Source organism: Adiantum capillus-veneris, chromosome 22, assembly GCF_014529385.1.
Source record: "Adiantum capillus-veneris isolate H3 chromosome 22, ASM1452938v2, whole genome shotgun sequence".
Lineage (NCBI taxonomy): Eukaryota > Viridiplantae > Streptophyta > Polypodiopsida > Polypodiales > Pteridaceae > Adiantum > Adiantum capillus-veneris.
The window spans coordinates 11,460,327-11,483,462 of record NC_140952.1 but is presented as its reverse complement, the minus strand read 5'-3'; the positions used below and the strand labels follow the sequence as shown (position 1 = coordinate 11,483,462).

Sequence of the window (23,136 nt, the reverse complement as noted above, 5' to 3'; positions counted from 1 at the left end):
TCTCTCGATTAAGCGGAGTGGGTATACTCGTGATTGAGGGATTAGAGTTGTCCTCTAATGGTGTGCTTGTATGTGTATAGGTTTAAGAAGCCTTGAGCTTAATTTGATTATGTGTGACTTGGTTTGGACACCATGATGGGCATGGTTGGGGTGGCCGACTTGAATGCGATCTTGTGTGCTTAATTGTCAATGCATGTAGTAAGAGTTGTGCTTGAGAGATTCCAAGATTAGTGTGTTTCACTTCGTTTCTTGATGTGTGTAGATGATTGCTTGAATTGATGCTTGATGTGCGATTAGCATTAGTTGATTTGGGATGATTTCTATTTGCATTGGAGGATGCGCGCTCTTGAATCCTCTCAATCTTTGCATCCGATGACGCTCTCGCACATTCTTTGTGTGATGCCTCCAAGCCCTAGCCGGGTCATGCTCTCTCTCTCTCTCTCCGGATTGATAGATTTGTGGGAGATTGCCTATGCTATGGCGATCCTCCAACATTGGCGCCATTGCCGGGGACGGGTTGCCTACGCTAGTGGAGTTGAGGTTGCAAAAGATAAGAGTAATTTGATTACCTATTTCTTGTAATTAGGTAGGATTTAATTTGTGTGTAGTGTAATTAGGTTTAATTGGATGTGTATAGAGTCATTTCACCCCAAAAACCCCTAAATTCTCTTTTGATTTTGCTAATTTTTCACTAACCTTCACTAATTTTGCATCCCATTCATGCTAATTTGGTGCTAATTGTACTAATTCCATGCTAATTTCATGCTAATTGTGCTAACCTAACCACTAATTTTGATTTCGAATGTATGATAAATCCCTTTAATTGAGGAGGATCATCACTCTTAATTGCTCTAATCTATGCCTAATCATGTGATTGAGTGTTGATTTTGGTCAATTTTTTTATCAATTTTGGACCGAATCGGAGTGGCACACATGTGTGTGCAATGGAGTGTCTACACGAGGAGCAAGGACTAAGTGAGCAAGCAATCAATTGTAAGTGGATTGACCTACTCCATTCAATTTTTGATTGATTAAGTTGATCCCATTGAGTTGCTAAATCATTGCTAAAATTAGGTGTGTGTGCCTAATTGACGGAATTTATGCCTAATTTGATGCAATTGGAATGAAATTGTAATCAAATAGGATGCCTAAATGCTTGTAGATTGATGATTTTGCAAGAAATGTGTGTGTAAGCATTAGGAATTGGCCTAATTTCGTTGCTAATTGAGCAAAAAAATTGGATTTGTGCACCTAATTTTTGTGTGTGTGAAATGCTAAATTGATTAAAAATTTGATCAATTTTTGATTAAAATTGAGTTAATTTAGCATGTATGTGTGATCAAGTGTGCAATTGATGAAATGCAATGAGTGTTTAATGAAAGTTTTGCACAAATCGACAGTCTAAATTTAGGTGTGTGTGCCTAATTAATGGCCATTATGCCTAAATTGTGAATGATTAATTGGTATTTTACCAATTATGATGATTAATTTGGCCCAAAAGATCGGTGTGTATTTGATTGATTGACTTTGGATGATTCAATTGATACCCAATTGGAAATGATTAATCTACATTACCATTGTGATGTGAATGCCAATTAGATTGGATATGGCAAAAAATTTCATTACATGTTGCATTTGTAAGTGCCATAATCAAAAGCGTGTAGCGATGCAATGAAACACCTAATTAGGTTTGATCGATGGTTTTGATATTGGATATGAGCAATATTTTGCAATGATTGTTACCCAATGAGTTGGGTAGTCTCCAATGAGAAAATATGGTTATTAATTGTGCATACATGCCTTGTCCGATCAAAGAGTGTTAATCCAAGATACAATGCTAAATTGAGCCATTACATGAGTATCCATGAGATTTTGTCTACTTGATGAATTTTTCATAATAAGTTGCATATGTGGAGGCATTTTTTGATTCAAGAGTGTATGCCAAGTTGAATGGTTGAACAAAAAAAAAAAAGCTTGAGGAAGTGATGGAAATTGATAAGTCATTAACTTAATAAGGAATTGATCTAAATTTTGAATGTTTCGCTCACAAGAGATGCGTGCAATCAAATGTGAAAATTGAAAAAGAAATTTTACACAAGTTATGAATTCTTTTTATGTATTCATCACCTCTCTCGCTCTCATTGTTTGACTCCGATCGTATCCATTGCCGCAACCATGGCATGGAAACACCCTCCAAGAGGAGATTTTTGAAAATAAAAAAGTTACACACACACATCCATTTTTGGCTGCCGGATATGGGTTGGCCTTATTCAAAGCACTCTCACACACCAATTTTAAGGAAACATGAGCATGCATGGGCCAGTTTTGGCGCTGGCATAATAACCCCACTCTCACACACACCACTTTTTCCCAGCCCGTCAGATTTGGCGCCACTCACTCACACACATGCATCCACGTGCCTGAGGCTTGGTGTTTTTGCCACACATACATACACACTCAGCCCCGAACTCCTGACTACTGGGATGCGCGCTGGCTTCGTCCACACACACTTACGACTCCTGCTGAGAATCTTCACAAACACACACACCCTTGTTGAGAATCTTCACAAACACACACACCCTGCCTATCACGTGATTTGTACCTTCCACTTCATTAGATAATCTTTTCAATAACTGTTGGGAAAATGCTGGTACCAACCTCAACATTTTCTTTATAGTAAATGCTATTGGAGCTAACAACTAAGCTTCATAAAATTCATCACCACTGCCCTGCTCTTTCAGTACAATTTTACTTTTATCTAATGTACTTTTCCCCTGGTTAGCCAAGGATCTTGCAACAAACTCCCATTCTTCAAATAGCATATTCCCTCCTTGGGACTCTTGTACTTCCTTGAGTGCTTTTGTTCTCACTTCTTTCTGCTCCTTCCAATTCACAGTGCTCTGATCTTCTTTTTCCTGCACGATTTTCTTTCTTGGCTTTGATTTTGATCTTGCTACAACCTTGACATCAATGCACCCACTGCTTTCAAGAATATCCTCATTTGGATACATCCTGCACAATCACAATTGTAATGCTTACCCATTCCCTGAGTATATTGACAATCTTGTACTTTTTGATTAGGTTTCTTTTCCTCCTGATGGAACTTTACCCTGTCCTGAATCCATTCTTCTTCAATCCATTCCTTCAACACCACTAAATTAGCCTCACCTGGATGTCTTTGTTGCTGTTGGGGTGGAAGTTGTTGATTTTGTTCCTGAGGCGTGTTAATATTGTTGTTATTGTTATTGTTGTACCTGATGATATGAATGCCTCTATCATTTTTGTGTCTACACAACAGTTCACAATCAGGACCTTGTCTATGTCCTATTGCTCCACAATAATTACATTGCAATTGTTGCATATTATTTTGACCTCTCTTCTGGTAACCCCAATTATTTTGGTTCTGAAACCTTCTTTGAGGTGCAGGTCCCTGATATCTCCTGCTAGCACCTTGAGGAGCTACCACATTTGCAAATGCCTCCCTTATTTTTTGAGTAATATACTCAGGTCTTCTTCCTCTGAAATCTAGATTATAATAATAATTTTCATATTCATGACCAAACCTTTGACAAACCTGGCAATATGGTTTTCCTAACATTCCAAACTGACTCATTCCAATTGTCTACAATTTTTCTTGAATGATTTTATTGATTGCATCTGCAATTACTACTTCCTTTCCCTGCTTCTTTTCACTCTTTTGCTTACCCTTATCTTTCTTTTGCTCTTCTTTTCCTACTTCTTATTTTTCTTCTTCTTTTCTGGACAATCTTCATCATCAGTATCAGTTTCCTCCTCAGTATCTTGATCTGAATCTTCATCTTCTGACTCTGACTCCTCAGTTTTCTTCTTCTTCTTTTCCTTTAGTTCTGCATTACCTCCATATCTTCTTTCAGCTCTTGCAGCTGCTTCCACCAAATCAATAAAATCCCGTGCATTTGCTAATGGGGGTCTCCTTGCTACTGCACTTCTGAACTCCTTTTTGAGTCCCTTACAAAAGTAGTCTCCCAATTTCTCCATAGAAGGTTGTTGTGTTGCCTCCAGTCAGCTCTTGCAGCTACTTCCACCAAATCAGTAAAATCCCGTGCATTTGCTAATGGGGGTCTCTCTGCTACTGCACTTCTAAACTCCTTTTTGAGTCCCTTACAAAAGTAGTCTCCCAATTGCTCCATAGAAGGTTGTTGTGCTGCCTCCAGTCTATTATTCAAATTCTCAAATTTATCTTCAACCAACAAATCTTTCTGCTTCAATTTCTTCAACTTCTTTAAAATGTCTTCACGTGTTTTATCCTCCCCGAATCTCAATAAAAGTCTCTGCTTCAAATCATTATAATTAGCAAAAGCTACCATACCATATTGCAAGAACCAATCCATGGCCTTATCCTGCAGTGTTGCTGCAAAATGCTCTTTCTTCACTACATCCGAATGTAACGCCTCATATCCACTTACAGACCACCTTGTTTGAAACTGACCAAGGTGATTGTCAGCATCTTGGGACTTTTCCCCATTGAACTTTTTCGTGCCCACTTTGGGATTTGGTGCATCTTGGAGGTATTGGAAGTGTTCTGAGTATTCTTACCGGGAGTGGATTGAAAGGTAAAGTACCTGTCCCTGATGGTACAAACTGCAATTGTCTTCTTACCCTTAAGATTGTTTGAGTTAGCAACACATTAACCAATTGTCCCAAAAGTGGGTCTACTGTGGGAGGAGTTGTTTGTTGTTCTCCTTGGTTTGCAGCTGTTGTAAGGTCTCCACCTTTCTAGCTACAGAGGAGGAGATCCATATCCCGAGCAAACAAAACCGAGCGAGTCATTTTTTCGAGCGAATCTAGTCAAAAACTTGATTCACAATGCATAATACCTAATCTATCTAAGCTAATAAAATGCAATGTCCATGGTATAAGTCACCCCCTTTTGAACTAAACCAATTGTGCTGCCATTAGAAAAGTGCAACCCATTTGGCACCAATACTACTTTGCTTTACTAGCTTTGCTCCTAGTAAATCACACATGATTTCTTCTTCTTAGGCATCTTTTTCTTGGCAGTAGTATATTACTGCTAGAGAAGTCCAAATGCACTCTATCATTTGACAAAAATCAATACATACATCTTTTCCATTGTCTGTATTGACAAAAATCAATACATAGATCTTTCCCATTGTCTGCATTCAACATACCCTTACTTGGGGTATGCACTAGTCTGGCTCTCTAGTGAGACTCATTCAATGTATTTCTTCTTCAAAATAAGGAAAATCTAAAACCACTCCCCAAAACAAATCACTACCACAAGCTACATACTTTATCCAAGCATGCCCATCAAAACTCTACTCCATTCAATACATAGTTGACTAGTTTTCTTTTTTAGGAGGAAACACTTAAGCAATGTAGCCATCTTATATAGTTGGCTTTTCCAAAACATCTACAACCTTTTAAACAAAAAAAGGGCTACGTATAGGTTAATCTGCAATGGAAGAGCATCAATGATTTTAGGAACACTTTTGGTGCTCGCAAGGTCTGGTTGTATACTTCCACCTTCAAAAATGATCGATGATATCTTGGAACCAACCAAAGATGTAGCTTGATTCTCAGTGGCCTCAGCCTTGTAGTACTATGACACCTCATGATTTAGCAAATAAAACAACTTATTTGCTTCATTGCAGCCACATTCAAGCTTTAGTTGCTCCTTAAGCAATGCTAGTGGCTACAATGCAAAATTTAAATCTTCCATTTTAGAATAATTATCTTTGAGAGGTTACACTCTGATTGTCTAATATTGACCGTCAAACATAAGCAACAACCTTTTCCGCATGTGCAAGGCGGATGATGGTAATATGACAAGCCATTCATTCACATGATCTTCTTGCAAAGAAAATAATATAGCAGTAAAGTTTTGGGTGACCTTCTTGCAGAGAAAAAAAAAATGAGTGTACAAGGTTGATCTTTTTGCTAGAAGATTAGAATCTTTCTTGTGAAATTCAAAATAACAGTTAAGTTTGTGCCTAGTAACCCTATTGCACACCAATTTGAGGTAACCCTAGCACGGACCTTTTTTGGGGACAACATTTTGAGCTAATGTGAATCGTCAACTTTAGGGAAAATTTTGTTGACGCTTTGCCTCTAGACTCCTTGATCGGCTACAGAAGGTCTGAGTCTAACTTGGCCAGTCCTTGTGAGTTGCATCTGATGTGGCTATAGTTTCGGCCCACTTTGTGGCCCTTGTTTTGTTTTCTAAAAGTAAGAGCCTCTGCCAAGAACTTAATAAAGCTCTAGTATTGCACCTACACTGCACTGTTCGAGAGGAATCGTTTTCCCAAACATACAAAATTTCGTTCCTTGAATTTGCCAAGAGAAGATTTTATAACAATGGGTTGTTTTTTTGCTTTTTTACACTATTTTTCTCTATTTTGAGGTGAAATTTTTTATTTTCCACTTGCCATTTTTGAAATTGAAAACCGCACGAATAGTTTGGTTCAACGATTTTTTGGGGCTTCATTAAGGGGAATCACTTTTCATTCTACTTCAATTGTAAAGAAAACTTAGTCTTCAAGAGTTAGATGCAAAGGCCGAAGGCGGTGGTATCTGTTTCCAGATCAGCAAGGGGGACATATTTGAGTGTGTGAACTCTCTTTTTCTCTCCCTTTCTTGGCTTCCATGCAGCCAGAGAAAGGAGTCAATATGGACACCATGCGTCTGAGGTTGTGTGTGCAATACGAGGGGGGCAGGAGTATCACCAGACCCAACTGCAGCGGGGCATGGGCGGGGGGATGTGAAGTGCAGGGATTTGCTCCAAGGATCAATGCATGCGAGGGTGGTTTACTACAAAAGCACATAAAATATAGACGAGGGCAGAATGACGCTCTCTGTGTGCGTGGTAAAAGGGGAGGAAGAGCTTCAGGAGATGCCTCTGTCAATACTTGCAGGAGGGAGCGCAGCTCTATGTGCATCGAGGTGGAGAGAGAGATAGAGAGAAAGAGAGAGAGACGATGTTAAGCTGAGACACATTTTTCCTGAATGCTACTTCAATGGCTCATTCTGCTACAGTCGACGTAGTTCCTGCATCAGGAGTTGCCCGTGCGCCTAGCCCACCGCGTGGTCGTGCATGCATTATGCAGCATGGCCCTGGTAGTTGGAGCTTCGGATCATGACTCTCCCTCTCTCTCTCTCTCTCTCTCTCTCTCTCTCTCTCTCTCTCTCTCTCTCTCTCTCTCTCTCTCTCTCTCTCTCTCTCTCTCTCTCTCTCTCTCTCTCTCTGTGTGTCTCTCTCTCTCTCTATCATGCCCTCGGTACTGGCCTCGTTTAATGAGTGGTACGCGGCTAGCTATAGTTTCAGGATCATGATGCCATTGACCTCATCTACTGCAGCTTTCTCCTGGTTAGATGCCCTTGATGCTGGCCCCTAATTGAGTGGTGCGCGACCAAACTTTTGTAGCCAAGATCATAACGCCATAATTCACCGCAGTTGCTCGGTCACACATCGTCCCTCTTCCTTCTCTACTAAAGTTGGGACACTCCATGAAACTGTCCCACGTCGGCACGGGATAGTTTCATGGAGTGTCCCAACTTTGGTAGAGAAGGAAGAGGGGATTAAAAAAGGAGCTTGTTTGGCCCTTGGACATTCTGTTTTTCCGCCGTCGTCATGCACTGGCTATCATTTCTGGATCACACCTCATCAGCATTGCATCTCTCCTGGTGTGACCATGTGTTGGCCCCCAGCTTGAATGGTACGCGACTACAGTTTTGTGGCCAAATTTCCAGAAGTTTTAGTGTAATTACTGGCAAAAGCTTCAAATTTTGACCTAAAAACGGGGGAATTTCAAGTTTGCCCTTATTTTTACCATAAGGGAAAATGTATTTTTATATCCTTCATCTGGGCCGCAAGCTACAGCAACTCCAAAGGGGGACAGGTGGTGGAATGTGCACCTTCTCGTCAAATTCTAGTGTCATTTCTTGTTGTTTAGCAGCTGCATCAACTCCCCTAAACCCATAAATATTTTTTCTTTCTGCTTCGTTAATCCAACAGGGACATGGTCCTAAACTATACCGCGTCGGCGCGGGACCTTTAGGGCCAGAGTCCAGATCTCGGATTAAAATGTCCACGCAAAGAGTCGCAATGATCACGCGCCCTGCCAGCTCATAGGCAATACCAGCAATAGTGGCAGTCATAATATACATGCTCAGTGCTATGGCCGCTGAGAAATAAATTCCACCTTTATCAGTCTCTGATAAGGCAAAGGGACACGCAGTTAGTAGCTCGCAGGATCACTTGCAGGGAAGCTTTGCGTCTAATCTCATCGACAAGAAAGGGGCCTCATCTGAACGTCCTGACGCTTGTTGGGATCATTCTTTCCAGCACTGATCACTTGTGGGCAGCCTTGCGAAGCATGCTGTTGCCTTCCCAGTGAAAGGAAATGATGTGGAGGTTCTGGATAGTCCCTCACAGTTTTACAATACTCTGAAGTCCTGCATTAAGGTCTGCCAAGGACCGAGTGGTCATATCCACGTTGTATGGTGGCACTGGACCTTTGGAGCAAAAACTGTTGGAGCCGTTGCTTGCTATTGAGCCGATGCTATGGCTTATGCCCTGCTGCTATTGTGCTCGCACCTTACACCCCCATTTTTGCATTTGGTGTGAACACGCACATGCACGCTACTGTAGCACAACTGCACATGAGCAACGGCTATGACTTCTCATGCTCAGATTTGGCTGGGGTTCATATACCGACGTACTTGCCCCTATAACGCCGGGACGTACCCCTAACTGGTACCACGTCGGCGCGGGAGGGTAAAGGGTAGAAAACGTGGTTTCTTAGGCTTATGAAAATTAATGCTATGTAATAAACAAATTAGACGTTTTGGCATGATTTCAAGAAGTTTACATTGTTTTTGGCTAATTACAGATGACGTATGTCCTTTTCTCCATGCTCTCAACCGGCATTTTCAAATTCCGCATAGTAAGCTGAGACACGTTTTTCCCACACATTTGGACCTAGCATTCAAATTTAGAATAAAATTGTATAGTTTAACAAAAGTGTCTTCAATGATGAAGTCATCAATTAAACAAACAAAATGGAGCAGAGAAGCAAACTAGGCATCAAGTGGGACTTGGCTCTACTCAATATCGCATAAATGCGGGAGGGATACAGATGAAAAACATGCAATCTGTTGAGCTTGCAAAGTGAACTTACCATAACATGGACATTGCCTCACTGAGCACCACGTTGGCTCGGGAGAGTTCAATGCAGAAAACTAGTTATCTTCGGAATTGTAAAGCAAACAAAAGATTCACATAATTGTTTTGGGACATGGCTCTAATCCATACCTCGTAAGTGCGGGATAGGTAAGTTCAATGTCCTATTTTGTGAAAGACTTCTTGAACTGATCAACCTTTACTTTGTTTGTGGCCTTGTTTACATTTCAAGTGCCATAAAGCTTTGAGAGTAAGTATTCGTTTTCAGGATGGGACCTTTCCATAAATGCCTCCGCGCTGACGCGATATGGTTAAGAGGGATTCTTGATGAAGAGATGTCATGTACATCGTAGGCTTTAAAGTCTTTCTCAATGGCCATCCTCATCCGCTGTCAAAACGTGCCATTCCTCATAATTATGTGGACATGCAAATGAGAGTATAATTTTTTTAAAGGTGGGGCATCAAAAAGGTTACTAGGCAGATTTGTGAAAATGAAGAGTTTGTGTCTTAGCCTAAGATATACAGATCATGTTATGTCTATGCATTGATTGATTATGTCACCATCACATGCCTATCCTTCCCATCATCATTTTGCTATGCAATTCTTAATTATATCACCATTGTAGACCTATCCTTCTGTGGCTTCAGTTGGATCTACAATGATGTCATTTTCGAGCTCCAATTTGGAAGCACATCAATGAAAAGATTGTCGGTATCCAGTTATGTCAGCATTGTTGCCATTTTGACGACCAAGGTCACATTCCCAAAAGCATATTGCTCTACGCAGTGTCCTTTGGAGCAACAAACAAGGTATTTTTGTTCCCTTGTCCTTCCCTTGTCTACATTGGGGCTTGGTTATAGGTTCCCTAACTTGTACAATGTTTTTAGGTTATACATTAGCTTGTATGTATGAAGTCCCTCCTCTAGTGGTGGTTCTAGAAGATGTAGTCAGAGTGCATCAACTCCGTTGCCATTGTGTAGTGATCAGGTTAGTGTGATCATTGAGATAGAGTTTCATGACAAGAGTGACATTCTAGATATAGGTTTAGGGTCTCTCTAAAAAATAGACCAGAAGGCAGCTACATTTGAAGCCTGAAAGGAGATAAAATGAGACCCAAGATCCAGCCAGGAGGTGGTGTTGATGAGGATGGAAGCATATTGCATATGGACAAAGAGAAGGGCATCTTGTCTAGAACTAGATTGTCTGGTTACTTCAGGTGTCCTCTTGTGCCACTATGCAAGCTCATTCGGCCACATAACTCAAAGCTTAAGGTTTGATCTGATAATCTTAAGCTCTAATATAACCTTATAATATTAAAATTATCTTTGCTCAATAAGATAGTATCTTCTATTTGTTTTTTTTCTTCAAAGTCCATTTATGAAGGAATGGAATCTTATATGGAAACAAATCAACCAATAGTATGAAGTAGAGCTTGCTGCACATCCTCAATTTGAGGGCCTTTCTTAGAAGGTGTTCTTTGTTTAGGTAAGGAACCATAGAACTATGTCTTGGGAGGCATCCATCAAAGAGATGTACACTACGAATGAAGATAAATATTCAAGATTTTTGTGTATTGTGATTGATGCCACAAAGGCGTCAGAGATTTCTTGGTTGACACGTCTTCAATGAATGAAGCTGTGAGTTCAGAGCTTAAAGTTAAGTTTCTTTATGTCACAGGACTTAAAAAAATTTTATGGTATTTTTTTTAGCACAAATACATGTCCTTTGGTTACCTCTCACTTGAGAATGGGTTTGTTAGTTGTACAAATATTTGTGTGACTGATCATGAAGATTATCTGCATGTTTTACTAGAGGCAGATTAAAAACTCATTGACAAGCTTTGAAAAAGAGGGACAAAATGATGATAGCCATGACATCTTCTTACTAGGAGATATCTCTCTTGCCTATTATTTTGTGTAAGTGGTCCTTGCCAATAAGGACGTATTTTGGTCAAGAAATTTTTGTTTGTTTTGGCTAGATGTAGATTGATGGCAGTTTTATGATTTGTTCAATTCTTTATGCTAAAGGTCCTAGAAAAGATTAATCTCATATAGCTTTTCACGATGCAAAGATAGATAATATGATTCTATATGGTTATCTTTGTTGAAGGCTTTTGATTTTTGTGTTATTGATCTCCTTATGAATTTCTATCAGCAAAATGTTGGGTAAAGGAGGGATGGCAGATGTGTTTTATAGGCGGTAGAGTTGGTTTTCTTATATCTGTGTTTTGGAGATGTCTTGTATTCTACTCCGTCACACCTGATATGGAATGTATGCATTAAGCTCCCCCCCGCGGGTCTTGCTCGGTTTTTCCATTAGCTCGGTAAAATTTTGCTCGGTGTATGGTAAGACTCGCTACAGAGGAATCAACTTAAAGCTTTAGGGGAAAGCATTGGACATACAAACAAGTAAAGCACTATCTCAAAAGCAGTTAAAAATGGTATTTTTGGAATCTTAAGCACAACAAACCCAGGGCTAGAAATTTTCAAAATTAAGTTTGGACCAAAACTGAACCCCCTAGTCCCTTTGGAAGATTCAATGTAAATTAAATTACCAAGAAAATGGATGGTTGTAGTAATTATTTGAAGCATAGACTTTTACTAAGGCTCCTAGATATTTTACAGATATTTAGCAGATATTTACCAATTAAGCAAAAAATAGATTAAAAATTAGCAAATTTGATTTTTAAAGCTGGCAGGTACTGGGAGGGGTCATCACTGACCTACCAGGGATAGGAAAAGCAGCAGGGGGTGCTAGGGGAGCTGTAGGGCTGCCTTGGGATGCAAGCTACTACTATTTTCAGCATGTGAGTACCCCAAAACCTATAAATATGACCCCTTGCTTCACAATTTCAGATAGACTCGGAGTCTTGGCCATTTCTCTCTCACATAGAGAGAAACTCTACCCAAAAATCACTAGAGAGCAAACCTCTAGCTGCTTATCCACGGTAACTAGCCTAATCCCTTTTTAATTAGCAAAATTATGCTAATTTACCTACATTTTCTTAATAAATCTAATTAATTAAGAAGATTAAAGTTATTTACACTCTAGATTACTCTCTTTATTATTAATATTCTACTGATTACTTAAATCTAATTAATTATAAAGCCATATTAGGATTGAAATTAATCTTTTTGGTCTTAAATTAAGGGTAATTATACTAATTAAACTTAGATTAGTATAAGATAATTATCAGAGCTGGATTAGACTGTCAAGGCATGTGAAGTTCTACCAATGGATGTGGATTACAAGGTACCAGTAGTGGGGGTATCTATTGGAAAAGTGTTTGTTCCAACAGTTTTCTTGGATGGCAGGTCAGGAGTTAATATTCTCCCAGAGTCAACATGCAAACGTTTGAATCTCTTGAAATGGGATCCAGCACCTTTTCAAGTGAAGATGGAAGACCAAAGATGGGTTAAGCCTTTGGGGATTCTGAGGAATTTGCAAATCTTAGTTGAGGGACTGCAGTTTGTGGCCAACTTTCTGGTTCTCATGTTGGAAGAATCTACTTGCTCTTATCCAATGATGTTGGGGGGGCCTTGGTTAAGAGAAAAAAGAGTAAAGCAGTTATGGTGAGTACACTTTATAGTGATCAAAAGAGGAAAGAAGAAAGTGAGAATGCAAATGGATGCAAAAAAGGTGATACCACTTGGTTTCAAGGCACTTCATGCAGAAGGATTGAATTTGATAGAAATTGGAGAGGATGCACAAGAAGATTTTCTTAGAACTAATCCATTAGTTGTGCCTATTTTTGAAGTAGATATGCAAAAGATAGCAACCAAATATGTGCTACATCCAGAAGATGATGGAATACAGCTAATAACTCAAAAATCAGTAATTACTCAGGGGAGTAAACAATCAAATAACAAGATGGGCAATGAGTTGTTGAAGAACCTAAAGATTGAAATAGAGAAGAGGAGGAAGCCATTGAAGTAGTGAAGTAAGCAGAGAGAGCCTTTGAACATCAAATGGCAAGAACTGCTACAATGACTCAAGATGAACTACAGGAACTGAACTTGAACACCCAAGAGGAACCACAAACAAATGAAGGTATCGGCAGATATGGATGAGAAATTTAAACTGAAACTGAAGTAATTGTTGTTATAATTCAAATATGTTTTTGCATGGAAATACAAAAATATGAAAGGAGTATATGCTAGCTTCTGTCAATGCAAAATTAATTTGAAAGCAGATGCAGTGCTAGTTGTACAACAAAGGTACAAGATGAATCCTAATTATGCCAAACAGGTTAAAGAAGACATTGACAAACTGTTGGCTGTTGGTTTCATCTATCCTTTGGACAAAGTTACTTGGTTATTACCAATTGTTGTAGTCCCAAAGAAGAATGGAAAGATCAGGGTGTGTGTGGATTACAGGAAACTGAATGCTGCTACAATAACTAATTTTTGTGATACACTACTAGATGCAGTAGCTGGACATGAGATTTATAGTTTTTTGGATGGTTTTAGTGGTTACAACTAAATTTCAATGGCATTTGAAGACACACAAAAAACTGCTTTTGTGAGTGAATGGGAAGTTTATGCTAGCAACGTGATGACATTTGACTTGAAAAATGCTCCACCAACATTTCAAAAAGCAGTACAGCATGTGTTTTCTTAATTCATTACAATATTTATGAGGGTATTTTTGGATTATTTAAGTGTTTTTGGAAAGAATTAGGAGCATCTTGAACACTTAAGATTGTGTTTTCAGAAATGCAAGGAATTCAGGTTGTCATTAAATCGCGCCAAATGTGCTTTTGCAGTAGTGAAAAGAGGAGTTCTTTTAGGGCATGTAATTTTTGAAGAAGGGGTTTCTATTGATCCAAGAAAAGTGAAAGCTATTAGAAAGGCACCAGAACCAAGAACGATTAAACAATTGAGCGGATTTAATGGGCAAGTCAAGTGGCATAACAAATTCTTGAGATATTTGGCTCATGTGTGCACACCATTAACAAAGCTTACAAAGAAGGATATTGTATTTGAATGGGGAGAAGAGCAGAGCAAAGCATTCAGGATTTTGAAGAATATGTTGACTGTAGCACCAATATTGATAGTTCTTGATTGGAAATTACCATTTCACATATTTGTGGATGCATCTCACGTAGCAGTGGGTGCAGCATTAATGCAAGAAACCAGTAGAGGTTGGTTCATACCTATTTATTATACAAGCAGGGTATTGACACCTGCAGAGAAGAATTACAAACTTACAAAGAGGGAGTGCTTGGGAATGGTTTATGCACTGCAAAATTTTAGGCATTAACTTTGGCAAATAGGGTAATTCTTCATGTAGATCACCAGGCATTGATCTACTTGGTGAATAAACCACACCTTTTAGGGAGGTTGGCAAGATGGATACTGCTAGTGCAAAAATTTGATTATGTAGTGATACATACTCCAAGAAGACTTCATGTATTAGTTGATTATTTGAGTAGATTGGAAACAAAAGAGGAAGATTTTGGAGGTTTACCTGATCAACTGCCTGATGCAGAGTTGTTTCTAGTTCAAGTGACTAACCAGTCAAGGAACTGGTATGAAGACATGCTTCAATTTTTCATTGAAGGGGTGTTACTTGAAGCAATGACTGAGGATCAAAGAAAGAGATTATCATTAAGAAGCAAACCTTTTACAATTATTACAGGGTTTTATACAAAAGAGGAATTGATCAAGTGATCAGGAGATGTGTTCCTGAGTTTGAACAGAGAGCAATATTGGTAGAAGCTCATGCAGGTAATTCAAGAGGACATATTTCAAGAGAGGTTACTGTAAGAAAAATATATCAAGCAGGACTTTGGTGGCCAACTATTATAAAAGATGCTCAGGAATTTAGTAAGAATTGTTTGTTATGTCAAAGAGAGGGTAGACCATTGAATGAAGAGACGGGATGCCCTTGCAACCTATATTACCTTTGGAACCATTTCAAATGTGGGGATTAGATTTTGTTGGTCCCATCAAGCCAAGTGCAAGGTGTACACAACACAGGTACATCTTAGTTGCAGCTGATTATTGCACAAAATGGATAGAAGCTGTGGCTTTTAGAATAACACAGTAAGGAGTGTGGCCAAATTTTTGTATAAAAATATTATGACAAGGTTTGGATGCCCTATTGGGTTGGTTGCTAATCAGGGACAAAATTTTATTAACAAAGTGATTAGTAAACTGACTAAACTGCATATGATCTTGCATAACAAATCAACTATGTACTATCCTCAGGCAAATGGACAAGCAAAAAGTACCAATAAGATTTTGATCAAGATAATAATCAGGAAATTGGTGAATCAGAATAGGACAAATTGGGATGAGAAGTTGGATTCAGCACTTTGGGCTTTTAGGACTATATTTAAAGTGACAATGCGCATGACACCATTCAAGTTGGTGTATGGATTGGAAGCAGTAGTTCCTATGGAATTTTTAGTACCAAGCCTTAGGGTTGCAGTTGAACAGAAACTATTTCTTGAAGAGTCAGCTAACTACAAAAAAGAAGCATTGCTAAAACTTGAAGAGGATAGAATTCAGAGTATGTATATTGTAGAGGCTATCCAACAAAGAAGGCAAGCTTGGATCAACAGGAACATAAAGTTCAAAATTCTCTGCAGGAGGTTGGGTGATGGTTTACAATAGCAAGCTGGGACACAGACCCGGCAAATTGAAACTCAGGTCTATAGGGACATTCTAGATAGTAAGACTTGTGGGACCTAATACGTTTATTTTGGCCGATGAGTCATGATAGACAATTGCTAAGCTAGTAAATGGTTTTCGACTCAAACCATTTTTTGGAGAAATAAAGGGTACTCGAGTTGAGCATCAAATTAATGATGTTAGTGGGATACATATGTCTTATGCATGCAAGGTAGTGGACAAAGGCATCATTTTGAGGGGTGCAAAAAAATCTACTTCGCTGTGTTTTTCTTCCCCGCTGCACTTTCTTGCTTGCTGCAGTATGTCGAGCCTTCGCAACACACTTGTGGAGTGGCTGCGGGGTTTTACTCGAGGATGGAGGAAGAAGAGCCCTTTGTCACGCTGCGGTCTCTACACAAAACTTGTTACCATAGGACAATGGTGGATGAGTCCAGCAAGGAGGATGAGCTAGAGATGCTTACACCCATCAAGGCTTTACCACCTTCAAAAGAGGAAGTAGCCCCAGAGTACACTTTCTTGGACTTCAGGTTTGATTTAGTGGCAAATGAGGAGAACATTCCATGTTTCAAGAAAATAGGGTTACTGAACTTTGCAAGGTTACCCTGGATGAGTTGGAGGCAGAATCAAATGATAGAGGTATACTTAAAGCATATGCAGGTAAATGATGGACATATCTTTGCAGAAGATTATTTGACTGAAGAAGTGAATGCACAGGTGTTTGATATACCTACTAAAAATGACAATGAGGTCAGCAAAGCAATTGAAAAAGACATGACAAAGGCTTTTGGACAGTCTCAAGGTGGGAGGCATTACTATCAGCTATCAGGAATGAAGAACCAGGTGAGATTGTAGCGGGTAAATTGGTTTCTTGAAAGAATATTTCTATTGGTGAAGTCAAAGTACATAAGCAGGGAAAACTATGGCATATTGTTAGCAATTGAGACTAGCAGGCAGATTGGATGGGCAAACATCTTGTTTGACAGGATCACGTTTGAAATTTACACCAAGCAGAAGAGAAAGGATAAAACTACAAAAGTTGGGCCATATTTAGCAGCAATTTTTTTGGTATGTGAACAATAAGAGCATTTTGCAAGGGGAAAATTTTCTAGGTGCAGGACAGTTGATTTAAGACTCAAGATCTGCACCAAGGAAGGAAAAAAGACAAAAGTTGCATCAAGAACAGAAAAGCCTGCATATGACAAAGGATGTGAAAAAATTGGTTTCTACAGGATATTCAGCAAAGGAGTCTCTGGGGAATTGTTTCCTGAAGATGGGATGGAAACAAGTGAAAACGAAGCAGTATATGTGTCAATAAAGATAGGTTTAACCTTAGAAAGCTAAAAGGAAAGCCTACAGGAGAGACACGTATCATAACAGTTGGGGAATCTGTAGTTGAAAAGATATACCCAAAGCAAGCTTTTCAAATGTATCTTTTAGTGAGGTTCAGAATGCAATTGGAGTAGTGAAAGAATATGTGGAACACCAAACAAATGAATTTTACTTTAGTGAAGAGGGAGAGTAAGAGACTGCACACTGAATTGGAGCAGTACAAGGAGGAAGCACCGAAGAAAAATAAAAATAAGACTGAAGAAGCAGTTTTGCAGAGGAAAGTTCAAGAATTAACTGAAAGCCGGGAGTTAATACAGAAGGAGTTAGCCTCATATAAGCAATTGGTAGTATACAAACAAAAGAGTTCACTAGAATTGGTGAATGGAGAGATGAGTGGTTTAGTGTCTGTAGGGACAGCTGACTAAAATGAGTACCTTGAATGCCACTTTGGAGAGCAGCAACAGGGATTCGTTGAACAGGGTTGCAGCATGCAAAAAAGTAGAAGAAAATATTAGGAAAATGTCAGAGGAGGAGCTAGATATAGAGGGATGGCACCTTGCTTCAGGTGATGTGGAAAAGATGAAGGTTAAAATGAGAGACTATATAAAAGGTGTGTGGGAGCAAATCAAAGTCAAAATGTATGATGTGGTCAGTAAGCCATCTCAGAGCTTTGCAGAGGAAGAAGTAAAGGATGAGAACTTGTTTGTGCAGAAGCAGAATGATGAACTGAAGCAGCAGTATGATGAACTGAAATAGCAGTATAAGGAATTGCAGAAGTGGTTGGAGCAGTAAAAACATCATCAACCTGAACAACTGCATACTCAGAGTGATACTTTAATGTTGGAAGCAACTGAAACTGAAGTCCATATGCAATCAACTGAAGATGCAGTTACATTTAAAGCTACAGGTGAAAAGACAAGTGGTGTAGATTGAAGTTGAAGTGGATCCAAGACTTGGTGAAGATGTGTTGACGGGAGTATGGAAGAGCTGCCAAATGTTGCTAATAAAGAGCAGGAATCCCTTTTAAGCCCTCCCATGATTGTGTATAACATTTTTGTGCATGTTATACACAATCATGGGAGGGCTTCAAAAGGGATTCCTGCTCTTTATCAGCAACATTTGGCAGCTCTTCCGTACTCCCGTCAACAAGATGATAAGGCAACTGAAAGTGAAGGAGAAAGTTCAAAGCATACTGAAGTTAAAGATCATGTTGATGTTGAAATTTCTAATCGAGGGATGGGTTCTCACAATGTTTGATAAACATTGCCCACCAAGTGTGCTAGGTGTTAGGGCCTGATGTGTCAAGGTATTTATCTTTTTGGACTTTAAATAAGGTCTTAGCTTTAAAACCTTAGGAGCATGTTTACACAAGTGCTTAATGCTTAGGTAGTTTTGAATACCCGAATTGTCATATGGCGTGTAGCAGTTTTTGGATGTAACCAACAAGCAGTTTGCAGCTTTCCTATAGTCGTACTGTTGTTTTGGGCTTGTATTTTGATGGTGATGATGAATACACAATGAAGTAGTACTTTCTTTATCTCAATCATGGTGTTTCTTATTCATATAATTAGCAGTCTCCTGTACTCGTTTTCCTTTAATATTGCTTGTTTTTGGTATTGAATACATGTTAGGGTTGTGAGCCCCTAACAGTGATTGTGTATTAGATGGGTCATACCCCTGAAAATACCACTCCTAGAGACATAATCAATGCTACAACTAAGCAACAGATCTTTTGCGGGTGGAATCGTATTCACAACTAAGTCATGAGAGTGTCTTCTTCCTCCATGAACACAGGAAATAGATATCAAATACCCCCAAAGAAAATAGTCATACTAGATTTTCTCAGGTGTTACACAAGAGTTTACTTGTGTGAGGCTCTCTTAATCTATTTATGTCGTGTCATACATTAGTTGCTTGATAGTTAAGCCATGCCTAGTTGGAAACCGTCATCAAGATTGCTTACACCTTGTGCATAGAGCCAATGATGAAAGTGTTCACCGCTATTGAGGCGGTCCGGGCGGGCAACAAGAGAGGCGACCTTTAAACACCCATCAAGGCTCCCGTGATGCAATTGGGATGGGGAAACAACATTGCCAACACACATACACACACACACACACACACACACACACAATCTTAGGGTGTCGGAGCCCCCTCACCACAATACCCTCTTACAATGGACACAAATTTGGATTGAAAACACACTAAGCACTTTCTCAAACAATCTCAAATGATAGAACTTAAAAGACACAAGTCACCTTGCATTTTCCAAAGAGCTTTACACAAGTGGAAGGACGAAGATCCTGAAGCCAAGCACGCCTTTGAAGAACCAAAGCCTCAATTTTTGATAGTGAAAGAATATGTACAATAGTGGCTTGAGATAGGGTACTCACACTCTCACACTTTGCAATGTGTAGCATCAAAGCTTCTCTCACGCCAAGTGTGAAGCTCACAAGGTGATGACTACATCTAAATCTCTTCTTGCGTATAGAGTGTTGGGGTGCTTTGTTAGATATTGAAGATGATTTACAAGAAGGAGAGGGGCCTATTTACAGGTTGGAGACCCCTTATCAAGATTATTGATAACCTTATTTACAAGCTAATCAAATCAAGATTAATATTTCTTTTGAACATCAAAACATTGCCGGTCTTCTTTGTCTACTTGAGCCATGGATGTGGACTCAATAGAAAGGTATTATTGATGGTAGATAGAGTGAAATTAGAGTGTTAAGAAAGAGAGAGAGAGAGAGAGAGAGAGAGAGAGAGTTTTTACTATGTACATGTCTTGAGGTGAGGTGCCTTTTAAGGTTAGGTCAATGGATATTTTGTGTTAGCAGGTTAGTGGTTAGTGTTAATAATCACTAAAAAGGTTATGATATATTTACAATGGGTAGAATGAGGTGGATGGTTGAAGGAAGAGGGATTAATAAAGTGAGGGAATCCTTGTGGTGGTGAAGCTTTGAAGAAGTTTTGGACTTACTTATGTAGGTTCTCAAAAATGACTGTCGGTCCTCTTCTTCTTCTTCTATTCTTATGTCGTTGCCACAAATGTTGAACACCATGATGAAAGTGACGAAGTTGGTTGATGAGAATCCCTTAGTTTTTTAAGATTAAGCATGGTTTTACATGCTGAATTTTATGTATATAGAGAAGAGGTAAGAAGAAATTGGGATTTAGATATAATCGAGAGAGGCATAGAGATGGTGTATGTACCTATGGAATTTATTAGTAGCGAAGAGGGTGACAGAAGCCATGAAAGGTTCAGGTTTGAGTCAGGGATCAAGAGGAATATGTGTGTGTATATGTGTGTATGTGTGTATGTGTGTGTGTGTAGAAGTGTAAAAGGAGGTGAGAGAAGACTAGCGGTGACTTGTGAGAAAAGTGGGCTGACTGAGGTCCACCAAATAAATCATACCTCATCGGTGGTAGCTCCAAAAATTATGAAAACATTTAAGGTGATTATTCAGTTTGTGGACTACATTTTTTCTTTTGATGACTTTATCAAATTTGGAGTGGAGGTGAACGTCCAAAATTCCACCAAAATGCATGTTTTTCCTTCTTGCAAAGTCTTCAGTGGCCCCTCTTTTGTTGAAATTTGAATAATCCTCCGAGAGTGAGCCCCTCCTTGTATGAGAGCATGACCTAATAGATTCCTAAGGGTTTGAAAACATGCATGGATGTGGATTATTCACAAATACGATATATGGATATGATAAAAAAAACCGGTCAGTATATAAACAATTCATGGAATTTAGAATAGTATCAATTGTATATAAATATAAAATGGAAAAAAAGAAGTATATGAAAATATATGGAATCAAATGAAGGGAGCCTTGTTTGTTTTTATTAATGTAGGACCATTTACAAGAAGTAAAGAAAAATGCATGTAAAAAAATGGTAATTTAGTAAAAGGGAATGACTAGGTGAAAGATATTTTTGTGATTTTTTCTCAAAGTGGGTTCACACCAAGATTTAGAGAGGCTTGCATGAAAATATTTATTTATATAATAAAGAGTATGCACATTGGTAAGAAAAATTGTGGTAATGGTGAGTTAATGTACATAGCACACTTAGACAAATAACGCACACCTAGGTAAAAATATTTAAATAAATATGAAATAATTATTTATAAATTCTTATATTTATCCCTCCATAAAATGAAATATTTACATACAAGTGAGCCATGATTTTTTTTTGGGTTCATCTAGCCAAGCGATTAGCAAGTTGAGATTTTTAAAAGAGATATTGGGAAAGTCCCCTAACTCACACACGTCTATGTACAATGAAAAGGTTGGGATAGCCACATTGTTTGAGTGATTTTGATAAGGTGAGGTAGCTCACTACGACAATTTTGGATAGCCAAAAAACGGCTATCATTAGCCCTCCCCTAAGATGATGGACATTCATGTACCATCATAAGGCATCTTTTTCAAAGAGAGTGGTTATGGATCCTCTATGATATTTGGTATCTTGACTTGATTTTCATCGTGTGGCTGCCTCTCTCTTTGGCTTGAGTTACACACATACATCATGTAGCAAAACTTACATGAGATAGTCGCTCTTTGACAACTCTTTAGTTGATACCCATTTACCTTCTTGGAGTGCTCTTTACCATTCAAATCCATGAGCTGTTAGTGGCTTGAATTGAAAGTCTTCTTGACTATGTATGGTCCCTGCCATCTAGTTTCAAACTTGGCATCAAATCGATTATCAAGTTGATTATCATACCTTAGGACAAGATCTCCTTCCTTGATGCCTTTGTCCTTTAGTTTTTTGTCAAGCTTCTCTTTTTCTTGTGTAGCTTTCCTCTTGTAGCACTCATAAGCCGCTTCTCTCTTCCACTCAAGCTCCACTAACGTAAGAAGTCGATCCATCCATGCTTCTTGATCATCTTTCGCCCCCTTGCCATGGAGTCATATTGTCAAAACATTGAGCTCGATAGGCTGCAAAGCCTCTTGACCACATACCAAATGAAATGCTGTGAACTATGTGGCCTCCCTATATGTGATTTGATACGCCCATAATGCCCCGTCCAAGAAGTCATCCCATAACTTTGTCTTCTTCTTCACCATATTTTTTATGATGCCTGCAATGACACCATTAGCCTTTTCCAACAAACCATTTGATTGTGGTTAATAAGGTGTGCTATGACAATGTAGAATGTGAAGCTCTTCACAAACATCCATGAGTAAACCCTTCCTAAACCCTGGACCATTATTAGAAACAATTTCCAAAGGTGTGTCAAATCTACAATATATATGAGTGTAGACAAACTTGCTCATCGTCTTTTCATTTACTTTTGCCACACTTTGTGCTTCTACCCACCTAGTCATATAGTCTATTGCCACCAGAATGTAGAGCTTACCATTTTTAGTTCTAGGTAGTGGACCCACAACATCAATACCCCACTTTTCAAAGGGTCCATTAGCAAGCACTACTTACCTTAGACCATGTACCAATCTTCTATTTCCATTTACCTGACAATTTTGACAACTTTTACACCAATGTTGGACATCCACATACACGCTTGGCCAAACATACCCCGCAAGCAAAATCTTTTTCATAGTTAACTCTTGGACAAAATGACCACCACATGCTTCCTCATGAAAACCTTCTAGAATGGCTAGAATTTCCTCCATTGTTAGTACTCTTCTACACACTTGATCTTTCCTCTTTGATAGAGGGAGCCCTCTATGAAGTGATAGGAACTTGCCTTCTTCATGAGTCTCCTCTTCTAAGATTTTGTGAAGCCTTGTGAAAACTCACCCTCTAAAATGTAGCCAATAATAAGAGCCAATGACTCCATTCCCTGGTACCTTGGTTGCTTGATAATTGATGCAACCATCATGACCTGTACTTCTTTCTCAACACTTGTAACTGGTTGTTGTGTATGAACTTTCATCCTTAAGATTTCATTCTTGCATGTCCAAATGCCTAAAATCTGCTTCACAATGAGAAGTACATCCCCTTTACCATGAGACATTGTA

The 23,136-nt window shown here is 39.0% G+C and overlaps 1 protein-coding gene across 1 annotated transcript; it reads right to left on the bottom strand.

Annotated features, from left to right (window-relative positions):
• Positions 1-3,732: 3,732 nt before the first annotated feature.
• Positions 3,733-4,017, bottom strand: LOC147428913 (uncharacterized). Its single transcript, XM_086495764.1, has one exon. The coding sequence runs from the start codon at positions 4,015-4,017 to the stop codon at positions 3,733-3,735; it is 285 nt and encodes a 94-aa protein (XP_086351890.1).
• Between the last annotated feature and the right edge of the window lie 19,119 nt (positions 4,018-23,136).